The sequence below is a fragment of the Pseudorca crassidens genome, chromosome 1, assembly GCF_039906515.1.
Source record: "Pseudorca crassidens isolate mPseCra1 chromosome 1, mPseCra1.hap1, whole genome shotgun sequence".
Classification (NCBI taxonomy): Eukaryota; Metazoa; Chordata; class Mammalia; order Artiodactyla; family Delphinidae; genus Pseudorca; species Pseudorca crassidens.
In genome coordinates, this window is record NC_090296.1 from 39,956,900 (window position 1) to 39,970,168 (window position 13,269).

The 13,269-nt window shown below is 37.5% G+C and overlaps 1 protein-coding gene across 5 annotated transcripts in view; it reads right to left on the bottom strand.

Moving 5' to 3' along the window:
- Positions 1 to 13,269, bottom strand: part of SYT16 (synaptotagmin 16) — a 280,210-nt gene that overhangs the window by 40,547 nt on the left and 226,394 nt on the right. The window contains exon 7 of one of the 5 annotated variants that reach the window (XM_067733933.1): positions 6,850 to 6,938. The exons of the other annotated variants lie outside the window; for them this stretch is intronic. Within the exon in view, the coding sequence (XP_067590034.1) occupies positions 6,856 to 6,938 (83 nt within the window). The 3' untranslated portion in view covers positions 6,850 to 6,855. The remainder of the gene's footprint in view (positions 1 to 6,849; positions 6,939 to 13,269) is intronic. 5 annotated transcript variants of the gene reach the window in all.

Here is a 13,269-nt window from a genome sequence, read left to right on the forward strand (position 1 = left end):
TGAGAAGGATGGGTGTTAGCTCTTCTCTAAATGTTTGACAGAATTCACCTGTGAGGCCATCTGGTCCTGGACTTTTGTTGTTGGAAGATTTTTATTCACAGTTTCAATTTCATCACTTGTGATTGGTCTGTTCATATTTTCTGTTTCTTCATGGTTCAGTCTTGGAAGGTTATACCTTTCTAAGAATTTGTCCATTTCTTCCAGGTTGTCTGTTTTATTGGCATAGAGTTCTGTGGTGTCTGTTTTAACCTCTCCTTTTGCATTTCTAATTTTATTAATTTGAGTCCTCTCCCTATTTTTCTTGATCCGTCTGGCTAATGGTTTATCAATTTTGTTGATCTTCTCAAAGAACCAGCTTTTAGTTTTATTGATCTTTGCTGTTGTTTTCTTTGTTTCTATTTCATTTATTTCTGCTCTGATCTTTATGATTTCTTTCCTTCTGTTAATTTTGGGTTTTGTTTGTTCTTCTTTTTCTAGTTCCTCTAGGTGTAAGGTTAGATTGTTTACTTGAGATTTTTCTTGTTTTCTTGAGGTAGGCTTGTATAGCTATAAACTTCCCTCTTAGAACTGCTTTTGCTGCATCCCATAGGTTTTGGATTGTCATGTTTTCATTGTCATTTGTCTCTAGGTATTGATTTCCTCTTTGATTTCTTCAGTGATCTCTTGGTTATTTAGTAACATATTGTTTAGCCTCCATGCGTTTACGTTTTTTACGTTTTTTTCCCTGTAATTCATTTCTAATCTCATAGCGTTGTAGTCAGAAAAGATGCTTGATATGATTTCAATTTTCTTAAATTTACTGAGGCTTGATTTGTCACACAAGATGTCATCTATCCTGGAGAATGTTCCGTGCGCACTTGAGAAGAAAGTGTAATCTGCTGTTTTTGGATGGAATGTCCTATAAATATTAATTAAATCTATCTGGTCTAATGTGTCATTTAAAGCTTCTGTTTCCTTATTTATTTTCATTTTGGATGGTCTGTCCATTGGTGTAAGTGAGGTGTTAAAGTCCTCCACTATTATTGTATTGCTGTTGATTTCCTCTTTTATAGCCATTAGCAGTTGCCTTATGTATTGAGGTGCTCCTATGTTGGGTGCATATATATTTATAATTGTTATATCTTCTTCTTGGATTGATCCCTTGATCATTACATAGTGTCGTTCCTTGTCTCTTGTAACATTTCTTATTTTAAAGTCTATTTTATCTGATATGAGTATAGCTACTCCAGCTTTCTTTTGATTTCCATTTGCATGGAATATCTTTTTCCATCCCCTCACTTTCAGTCTGTATGTGTCCCTAGGTCTGAAGTGGGTCTCTTGTAGACAGCATATAGATGGGTCTTGTTTTTGTATCCATTCAGCAAGTCTGTGTATTTTGGTTGGAGCATTTAATGCATTCACGTTTAAGGTAATTATCGATATGTATGTTCCTATGACCATTTTCTTAATTGTTTTGGGTTTGATTTTGTAGGTCCTTTTCTTCTCTTGTGTTTCCCACTCAGAGAAGTTCCTTTAGCATTTGTTGTAGAGCTGGTTTGGTGGTGATGAATTCTCTTAGCTTTTGTTTGTCTGTAAAGCTTTTGATTTCTCCATGGAATCTGAATGTGATCCTTGCTGGGTAGAGTAATCTTGGTTGTAAATTCTTCCCTTTCATCATTTTAAGTATATCATGCCACTCCCTTCTGGCTTGTAGAGTTTCTGGTGAGAAATCAGCTGTTAACCTTATGGGAGTTCCCTTGTATGTTATTTGTCATTTTTCCCTTGCTGCTTTCAGTAATTTTTCTTTGTCTTTAATTTTTGCCAATTTGATTACTGTGTGTCTCAGCGTGTTTCTCCTTGGGTTTATCCTTTATGGGATTCTCTGTGCTTCCTGGACTTAGGTGGCTATTTCCTTTCCCATGTTAGGGAAGTTTTTGACTATAATCTCTTCAAATATTTTCTCTGGTCCTTTTTCTCTCTCTTCTCTTTCTGGGACCCCTATAATGCGAATGTTGTTGCATTTAATGTTGTCCCAGAAGTCTCTTAGGCTGTCTTCAGTTCTTTTCATTCTTTTTTCTTTAGTCTGTTACACAGCAGTGCACTCCACCATTCTGTCTTCCAGGTCACTCCTCCGTTCTTCTGACTCAGTTATTCTGCTATTGATTCCTTCTAGTGTAGTTTTCATTTCAGTTATTGTATTGTTCATTTCTGTTTGTTTGTTCTTTAATTCTTCTAGGGCTTTGTTAAACATTTCTTGCATCTTCTCGATCTTTGCCTCCAGTCTTTTTCCGAGGTCCTGGATCATCTCCACTATCATCATTCTGAATTCTTTTTCTGGAAGGTTGCCTATCTCCACTTCATTTAGTTGTTTTTCTGGGGGGTTATCTTGTTCCTTCCTCTGGTACATAGCCCTCTGCCTTTTCATCTTGTCTATCTTTCTGTGAATGTGGTTTTTGTTCCACAGGCTGCAGGATTGTAGTTCTTGCTTCTGCTGTCTGCCCTCTGGTGGATGAGGCTATCTAAGAGGCTTGACGGGAGGGACTACTGGTGGGTAGAGCTGACTGTTGCTTTGGTGGGCAGAGCTCAGTAAAACTCTAATCCACTTGACTGTTGATGGGTGGGTCTGGGTTCCCTCCCTGTTGCTTGTTTAGCCTGAGGCAACCCAACACTGGAGCCTACCTGGGCTCTTTGGTGGGGCTAATGACAGACTCTAGGAGGGCTCATGCCAAGGAATACTTCCCAGAACTTCTACTGCCAGTGTCCTTGTCCCTATGGTGAGCCACAGTCCACCCCCTGGCCTCTGCAGGAGACCCTCGGAGTAAAATATCTCCAATATATCATGGCACAAAATTATGTCATTTGGGACTCAGAAGTCATTTTTCCAAAGAAACAATATAATACCTAACTATTTAACTAACCACAGTAGTTAGTTAAATAGCTCATACAAGACACCTGCCAGTGGGCAGCATGACGGTCTACCAATTGTAATAGACTCAGCCTCGGGGAGGGGGTGGGAGTGTGGCACCACGATTCTCTGGGTAAGGGAAAGAATTTGGTCATTTAACCTCCCCTTAGCTTCTAATGTATTCATAATTATAAAATATTTTCAACATACATAAGAGAGAATAATAGTACACATACCCAAGTATGCAGACTTGTGATATTTAGCATTTGTTTTATTTACTATGGACCTTTTTGCTTTTTGTTTGATTTTTAGGAAATAAAGTGTTATAATTGAAGATCCTTGAGTATCCCCCCTAGATCCTGTTTGGTTTCCTCTATCACTAAAGGTAATTCCTCTCCTGGATTTGCAGCTCATCATCTTCATGTATGTTTTTAGCCTTTCACTATATAAATAGCTATAAATAAAGATATCCAAAATACACTTAACAGTATTCTGCACATTTAAAAAGTATTTAATGTTTTACTGTATGTCCTCCCAAAACTTGCCTTTTTTGCATTCAGCATTAAATTTTTTATATTACCTATATTATATATACACCTGTGATTCAAGTGCCATATAATGTTCCAGTATATTAATAAACCACAATTTATTCATAATCTTAATTAATGGACATTTTAATTGCTTATAATAACCAAAAAGTGAAAAGATTTCAGTGAACATTTTTCTATATTTTACATTGTACCAATATTTGAGAATTTCTCTAATACATACCTAGGAGTAGATTACTGGCTCTTTACAAATTCTAGAGACAAAATTTTGTTATTTTTATTGCTAATATCTTCTCCCTGCCTGTAACTTATCCTTTTCCTCTGTGTAGTAACTTCTGTAGTATAAATGCTTTAAATTTTTGTGGAGTCATATTTATCAATGTTTTCTTTTTCAGTTGACATATTTTAAAAAATTGTTTAAGAAATCCTACCCAAACCCAACAGTCTTCCACATTTCTCCTATGAGTCTTAAGAGTTTGTTTTCCACATCTGATCTTTAATCCACCTTAAACTGATCTTTGTGTGTGGTATAAAGTAGGGATCTAATTATTTTTTCCTATATGGGAAGCATTATTCATTTAATAGCCCATTATCTCCCAGCTGATTTGTAATATAATGTCGATCAGATATCGTGTCCAGCTTTAGTGTCCTTTCCCTAACTTGATAATATTTATCATTTTAGAATATATTTTGATCTGCTCAGTAGAATCCTTCTATCATCTTTTTAAAAGCTATTTTAGTTATTTTAAGCTCTTGCTTCATTTAATTGGCTCTTGCATATGAATTTGAGAATCAGTTTGTCAAACTCTTTTTTAAAAAAGAAAAAAAAAATACACTAAAATAAATCTGTGGGGATTTTGATTGGGATCATACTGGGTATATAGATTAATTTGGGGAAAGCTGTTATTTTCACAATATAGATTATTCTAAACAATGAACATGGTTTATCTATTTAGTTTTCTTTTGTGTCTTTCAAACAGTGTTGTGATTTTAAAAATAATTTTCTTACTCATCTTTTATTAATGTTATCCTTTCGTACCATAGGTACTGTTACTTTTGTAAATATCCATGTGTTAAAACTCCACTTTCTAACTGTCCTTGACGTATTAGAAAACAAGTTTGTATTTTAAAAAATATTAGTTTAAAATTGTAGGTTTTTTTGTATTTTTAATGTAGACAATCATATTTTCTACAAATAATGGCAGTTTTGTTTCCTCCTCTCAAGCTTTAATTTTTATTTCTTTTTCTTATTCTACTGAATTGCCTTGAGTTTCCAGTCTAATGCTGAGTGAGAGTGATGCTAGTGGGAACCCTTACTTCATTCTTGACTTTAAGGGGATTTCAGGATTAAGAATGATGGCTAGTGTCTATTTTCTTAAAACACCCACTATCAAGGTTAAGCAAGTTCCCTTCCGTAACACAAACTAGTTGTTGATATTTGATACCATTTCTACCTTTCTAAGCTCTTTCCCTTATGAAACATAAAATTACATTCCCCTGAATCTCTTGCAGTAAGATCCCAGTTAGAGTCCACTAATGAAAGCAACTTGTATGAGACTGGAAAGTAGAAGGAAAGCGTTTCCACAGCCCTCTAGTCCCAGTTGCAGGCATGTGTACAGGCATTAGCAAGCAGATGGCAAATTAGGGTTTTCCCCCATGGTGTTCAAACATCCTTATGAGAATCATCCCTTTCATATGTACACAGCTCAGACCGTACTGGCATCTTTCCTGTGATACCTATACTTCTGGATTTCCTGGAGAGCTTTCTTGACATTTATCACAAGCCTTCCCATGCTTAAAACCTGTAAGAAACAACTTCTGACTCAAAATACCTATTTTGTATTTTCCTGACAAAATCTGACTGATATAGTAACTGGTAATCTGAACTGGAATGCTACCAAAATAAAAACACAAGAATGACCACTGGCCTAGAAGTTGGGTGCCAGGTGATGAAGAAACTAATATCAGAGGCTAGAACAATGGAGATCCATAATCCATATTATGTGATAGTAAAACCACCATCTGCTATAACATGGAAGGAAGAGCATATGCCTAATGTTTATAGAACTAAGGAAACAGACTGAAAAACAGAACGTTAGAAGTGTGTATTTGTACTACTAGCTTTATTTGGGGGGTGAGGGTGAAAAGTAAGCTTGGGAAAGAACTGACCAATGTGCAAGGAAAAAGAGAATCCTGAAATTCAGACCTTTCTGTGGTTGGAAAAGTTCCTTGCTTCCAGACCTCCAAACAGTAAGAGACGGATTTTAAAAGGCTTCAAACAACAAAGGCCCAGTAAACCTTCTTAGGGGAATAATGTGATAGTCACTCAGGTTAAGTATCAAATTAAGGATGTAGGCTTCACACCAGATTTTAGTTGACTGAGCCATGTGACTGAGGTCTGAATAATAGAATATGAGAAGTGGTAAATATCACCTCCAATCACAGCTATAGGCAACCACTCCCCCGTCTCTTCCCCTTCCATGACAACAAAGCAGGTCACATTTTGAATATAATATTATCACCTCATTAAATGGAAAGAACCTGTATGCCTTAGTCACAGCTTAGAGGAAAGGCATCTGCTTTACTTTGGACTGTGATGCAAGGGAGAAATAAACCTTTGCTGTTAAGCCACGAACTCTGCAGAATTTGTCGTTGCATCATAGCCTAGTCTATACGAATACACCTTCTATTATTCCTCTGCTTTGAGTTATTTTTATCAATAATGGATAGTGCATTTTATCAAGAGCTTCTTTTGCAACTATTGACATGATCAGGTTTTCTCATAAATCAATTGGTATGTGAAATGCAGTAGATTTTCCTAATATTAAGTCATTCTTGCATTCCTGAACTAAACCCAATTTGTTGGTAATTAGTATTTCTTTTTCTTATACATTGTGAGGCTATGTGGGCGCAATATAAACTGCAGTATATGTGAGAGGATGTGAGGAGGGGGACAGGGAGAGATTGGGAGGAAGAGAAATATTAATCTAATGTTATAATAACTACCTTTTACATAGCAGTCTTAGTCCCTTTACATTTATTATGATCACTGATATATTTTGATTTATTTTTATTGTTTTGGTTTGTGCTATTCTGCATTTTCTAGGCTTTTAAATATCTCTTTCTGCTTTCTATTGGATTAACTGAATTTTCTTTATTCTAATTTAGCCTCCCTACTGGTTTGAAAGTTGGAAATTTTAACATGTACACTTGACTTAATGTCTAAAATGAATCAATACGTCTACCCTCTTTTTAAGCAACATAAGTACCTTAGAATTCTTTGATTCCCATCTCCCCTTCGTATCCTTCATGTTATTCCTGCCCGGAATTTCATTTCCACATTGTTGTTGTAGTCCCAACATTAGGCATGTTTCCTACTATTGCTGTTTCTGCTTTATGCAGTTTATACATGCTTACCTTTACCTACATGTTGATCTTTTTGTTCTTGTTGTTCATTTTCCTTTCTTGCACTTCACTACTTCCTTCTAAGTTTGATTTCTTTCTCCCTGAAATAACATCAGTTAGTAGCTCTTCCACTGATAAACCCTTTCAAACTTTGTGAAAAAGATCTTTATTCTTCCTTCACTCGAAAAGAATAGTAAGTTGAGAGTACTTTTTTGTCTTTGATGATATTCCCCCCCTTGTCCTCAGCTTTCTATCGTTGCTGTTAATAAGCCTGTCCTTAGTCTGACTGTCATTCTTCTGCAGAAAGCTGTTTTTTTTAAAAAAAAAAAAAAGCAGCTTTATTGAGATATAACTCACATACTATGGTAACTGTATTTTCTCCCCTGTTGCTTTTCAGATTTTCTAACTTTGATATTGTTGTGAGAATTAAATGAGATGATGTAACTATAGGAATATCCCATATGCAATCAATAAGTTATTGCCACATACAAATCTTCATATGAATTGGCCCTAATTCTAAGCACATAATGGCTATTAGTAAGTACTCGCTATACTTAGCTTTAAAAGAAGGTGGTATGTCCTATATCTGTTCATTTCCATGTAGTCCATTTTTCCCCTGCCTTCCATCTGTAGAGTGTACCCCCCTGCATCCCACTTGTTCTTCACACTAAACACGAGCCAGCTTGATTTGCTTTTTTGTTTTTCCTTCCTCTAGTCTCTGCTATTGTGAGTACCTAACAAGGTTAATGTGCTGCTGCTGTAAGTATTATCATTTGGGATGTAATTATCACATGTGGCTAATCATGCACATGCTGAGAGGCTGGGGAACTTGTTGTTTTTAACTGGAGGGGACATCTTAATGATAGTTTTTGACAAGGACCATTATATGGGTGTATATATACACAGTGCAGTAATGCATTGTAGAAGGACGGAGAAAGAAAACCTGCCAACAGAACAGCTAATACTTTTTTTAAAAACGTAGACTTGTATCAGTAATATTATCTAGTTAACCTTATTTAATAGGGAAAGAAATTAAATTCAGAGAGGTTAAATCAAATGTCGAGGCCATGCAGTAACTGGGTGGCAAGCCCAGGAAAAGAACAGAACAGAGCTGCTAAATTGTTAGTGAATTGCTTTCCCATGAAGCCAAATTCAGAAGATAACCAAATATTTCTAATTCTCAATGGTAACTTTTTCAAAAGCTTCTGTAAATGTGTATCAGCAATGGAATATTACTCAGCCATAAAAAGGAACTAAACTGAGTTATTTGTAGTGAGTTGGATGGACCTAGAGACTGTCATACAGAGTGAAGTAAGTCAGAAAGAGAAAAACAAATACCGTATGCTAACACATATATATGGAATCTAAAAAAGGAAAAAAAAAGAAAAAGAAAATGGTCATAAGAAGCTAGGGGCAAGACGGGAATAAAGATGCAGACCTACTAGAGAATGGATTTGAGGATATGGGAAAGGGGAAGGGTAAGCTGGGACAAAGTGAGAGAGTGGCATAGACATATATATACTACCAAATGTAAAACAGATAGCTAGTGGGAAGCAGCCACATAGCACAGGGAGATCAGCTCAGTGCTTTGTGAGCACCTAGAGGGGTGGGATAGGGAGGGTGGGAGGGAGGGAGATGCAAGAGGGAAGAGATATGGGGACATATGTATATGTATAACTGATTCACTTTGTTATAAAGCAGAAACTGACACACCATTGTAAAGCAATTATACTCTAATAAAGATGTTAAAAATTAAGAAAATTAAAAATAATAAAAAAATAAAAAATAAATCATAAAGATCAGAAATAAATGAAAAAAAAAGAAAGTCTATCAGGATTTCAGATGTCTAGAAGGCACAATAAGAGGCTTTTTCACCTGGACCATCTGCCATGTACAGATGTGGAAACTATCTCTTGCCATCGGATTTGTAGACTAGCCTGTACCATCTTAACAGCAAAAATGATAACACTGACCACATGTACTAAGTGAGATTTTACCTTGAAAGTGCCTGGAATGGTTCTTGGCACACTGTTACCTGACCTGAGCTAAGATTAGTTCATTTTGTTAACTTGCTTATATATTGTTTCTGAATAGGTTCTATGGAATAGTTTCAGTAATTTTCAAATAGCCTATTTTATCTTCCCTAGCCCACCTAGGATTTGAAATATATATATACATATTTAAATTTTTATAATACGGGCATTTTCACCAGAATGAAAGGAATGAAGGAAGGAAGAAAGGGAGGGAGGGAGGGAGGTATAAAAACCTGCCTACCTTTCTATCTATCTGTCTGATGAATAGAGAAAAGGTTAAAGTTAGAAATAAAGAAATGCCCAACCACATACTTTGTCTTGGGATGGATGTGGTTTATGGAGGATGCTACAGGAGATGCCTGCAGGTTCATTTGCTTGGTACCCTGTCTATTCCATCCAAAACTGAGTCAAAGGAATAAGGTCGAAACTTGAGATGTCATCATAATTAAAAAAAAAAAAATGTAATGCCCACCACCGTAGCCCCTATCAATGGCTAGACTCTTGTTTTATTTTTATCTACCTGGCCCAGCTGAACTATTCCAGACCAGACCAGATTTTCATGCACATTATTTTATAACAAATTTTCAAATATGCTGAAAATTCAAAATAATTATACAGTGGATACCCATATACCCATCACCTAGATTCTTCAATTGTTATATTTTTCTCCATTTATGCTATGGACTGAATGTATGTATCCTCCCAAAATTCATATGTTGAAGCCCTAATCCCCGATGTGATGCTATTTGAATGTGGGATCTTTGGGAGATAATTAGGTCATGAGGGCTCCACCCTAATGAATGGGATTAGTGCCCTTATAAGAACAGACATGAGAAAGATGTTTTCTGTCTCTGCCATGTGAAGATACAGCAAGAAGATGTCTGTCTACAAACCAGGAAGAGGGTTCTCATCAGGAACCAAATCACCTGATACCTTGATCTTGAACTTCCCAGCCTCCAGAACTGTGAGAAGTAAATTTCTGTTGTCTAAGCCATCCAACCTATGGTATTTCTGTTATGGTAGCCTGAGCTAACAGCATTTGCTTTTTCACATATCTATGCATCTATCTATCCATCAATCCATCACAGCTGTAGCCATCATTGTTCTTTACCCCTAAACGTTTCAGCATGTGTTTCATTAACTAGAGTTCAATAATTTACGGCTCTTTTCTATTATAAGGTAAAATTTACATGCAGTGAAATGCACAAAGCCTAGTACAATTCAGTAAGTTTTAACAAATGCAAACATCCATTTAACCCACACCCCTATCAAAATGTAGAATATGTCCATCACCCCAGAATATTCCCTCATGTTCATGCCCAGTCCATCTTGATGCCAATACCAATCCTGAAGCAACCACTCCTCTTCTGCTTTTCTTCACTATATGTAAATAAGTTTTGCCTGTTTTAGAACCTCATATAAATGGAATCATACAGTAGGTACTCAGTGTGATTTTGAGATTCCTCCATGTTGTTGAATGCCTCAGTTAATTTCGTTCCTTTTATATTGCTGAATAGTATTCCACTATGGAAATATATCTTAATTTGTTTATTCATTCATGAGGACATAAGGGCTCTTTGCAATTTTTCCATACTATGAGTAAAGCTGCTACAAACATTCTTGTTCCTGTTTTTTTTTTTAAACTTATGGGTAAATGCCTAAGAATGAAACTGCTGGATTTTCAGTGCATGTTTACCTATATAAGAAACTACCAAGCCTCTTCACAAAGCTGTTATTCCATTTTACACAATCACTAAGAATGTATTCTCCACAGCCTCACCAATACTTGAGGGAATCTGTCTTTTAAGTTTTAACCATTCTGGGGTGGGGAGCGGGGTGGGGGCGGGGCAAGGTGTGGTAGAGACTCATCTCTAGGAATGTTCCCACCAGCTCCTGCACATTGGAGCAAAACCTGCCTTTCACCGAGCCTTCTCCCCTAAGGATTTGCCTCAAAAATCTTGGGAGGGGAGCTTACATCTCATTGGTTTATTTCTTCTAAGACCCTAAAAGAGAAGAGGAACTCCATCTATTATTTGTCCACCTCTCCTCTATCTTGCTTAGAAAGAAAAGTTTAAAATACCAGAATAGTCATCTAGCTGGATCAAGTTGGCAAGTTCACAGTTATCTTTTGGTTCATGATATATTTTGATGCAAAAGATTCTCTCTTCTAAATCCCAGCCTTTGTCTCTTTCCATCAAGATTTAGCACCTTCAATATTCTAGAGAGGAGAAGTCCCCACTCCACAGGCTCAACCTCTTTTCCTTTGGGCTTCCCTAAGAACCATTCTTCACATTATCATAGCCAGCCTGCAAGGCAGGATTGATGTCCCCTTTCTGCAGAGGTCACCGCCTCTGAGATGAGGGTCTCAAGCACAGGATTTGTGACCCTCACACACGTTTCTACCGGTGACTTTCCCCTGGCAGGCAGCTCCCTTGGGGTGCACTCTGACACAGGGCTCTGAGGCTAAGCCTGCCCTCCTTCCACCTTTACCAGGGAGATGAGTGCACTTCGCCGCCTCCCTCCTCCACTCCCCACTCCAGGCCTATTCATCTTCCAGCTTGCATCCTCTCCCCTTCACACCCTCTTTCTTCCAACAATGCTCAGTTACGTCATAAAACTATTGTTCCCTCATCCTCTCTCTCTCTTATTCTGTTCCATATGGGAACTAAAATTGTATCCTAAGCTTGCCTGATGACTGCCAAAGTCCTGTTAGTGGTGTAAGGAAGTGAGACATAATGAAGGACCAATGTCGTCAACATCTCAAGCCCTTGAAAGTACCAAGAGGTCCCTTTCAGAATCTCCACAAAAGAACCTTCTACTTTCTCAACCCCTCCTAATTAAACTGGCTTTTCCTCAAGTACCAGCATTCTATGTAAACAAAAAACTTTTGTCTTCACTATTGGGTTTCTGCTTTAATTAATAGCATCACAGCAACACTGTCTTCTATTACTTTGGTCACAAAGATACAGCATGTCAGTTACATTTGTCAGTTAAACTGTAGCACTATTCTATGAAAAATCATGTAAATGCCAAACTGACTTAAACTTCTGGAAATCAGTTTCAAAATGAGGACTTGCCTTTTTTCCTACTCAGTTTTAAATATTTGTTATAAGAGTTTCCTCTATGGCATATTTTCTTTTATATAGAAATGCATGAAGTTTCACGAGCACCATTCTCAACATCACAGCTTTATATGTAGTATCCCTACCTAGAAAGTATATATTATTATGATCCCATTTTACAGATGAGGAAACTGAGAGTCGAAAAAGTTTAGTAACTCACACCTAGTAAGTGACAAAGACCTTAGATTGGCACACTCCAGTTGATGCTTTCTTAGCCACCATGCTGTCCTTCTCCCCTGTATTGCCTGGGATGACCCAGCATGCAAATTAAAGCTTCCCAGCACAGACTGGAATAGGCCATGATTGTGTGATCCACCTCTGCATCATTCTCTGCAGCTGCACCATGTTCTTCCCTGAAAAATTTTCAGATCTCACCAAATCTCAGGAAGACAGGGAAAGAGATCAGAAAAGGCTCTGCAGGGAAAGCAGTAAATCCAGAGCTTTTTTTTTTTTGAAAAAAAAAAAAAAAAAAAAAAGCTGTATCTGGAAAAAAGAGTCTAGCCATGCAATTAATAATCAACACCTATTATGGATTTTAAATAGCTCTTACCTGGTTCTGAGAGTCGATACAGAATATGGCCTATGCCTCTGGTCTCTTCTGTTCTCCAGAGTGCTGGGCTTTCCTTACTAACTTGCTCTAATGCCTTTAACACAGACTGAGTAACAAGATACTATTGAACAGAGACATTGTGGGCGGCAGCACAGTTAAAGACTAAAAGGAGTGAGAGCCCAGATTTGGTTGTAGGAGCTGACCTTTTTCTACCAGCTCAGCTGGCTCTTCATGGGATGCTGACATGTGAGGCCGGAGTCCATTGCCTCTTGCAGCCTATCAAGGCTGACTTCGTCCTTAGTTCAGAAAGTTTTGGCTGCCTGGGGTGGACACCCTCACTTATGCTCCACTCTACCCACTTCTATTTTACCTTCTCGGACTCAAAAGGCCGGAATTTCAACAGCATTTTCCAGACTCTCTTGCAGCTAGAATTCTAGATATAAATTAGATTCCTCAAATTAGATATGGTTGCATGAGAGCCAGAAGGCAGAAGTGAGGCAGAAACCATCTTCCCACCCTTTCTTAAGCTGTTTTTGCTGATAAGCAAGATCATTAAAGATGAGCTGATTTTTTTAGCAGCATTATTCCAAGGTTCAATCTCCAGCTTCTTGGGTATTGAGAGGCAATTTGGCGGCAGCAGCCACAGCATCTTTATTCTGGCTTCCTGAGCCCTGGACGGCAGCTGTGCGAGTATGTCTTGAGCTGCTCTTTCCAGGTGTGATCTCAG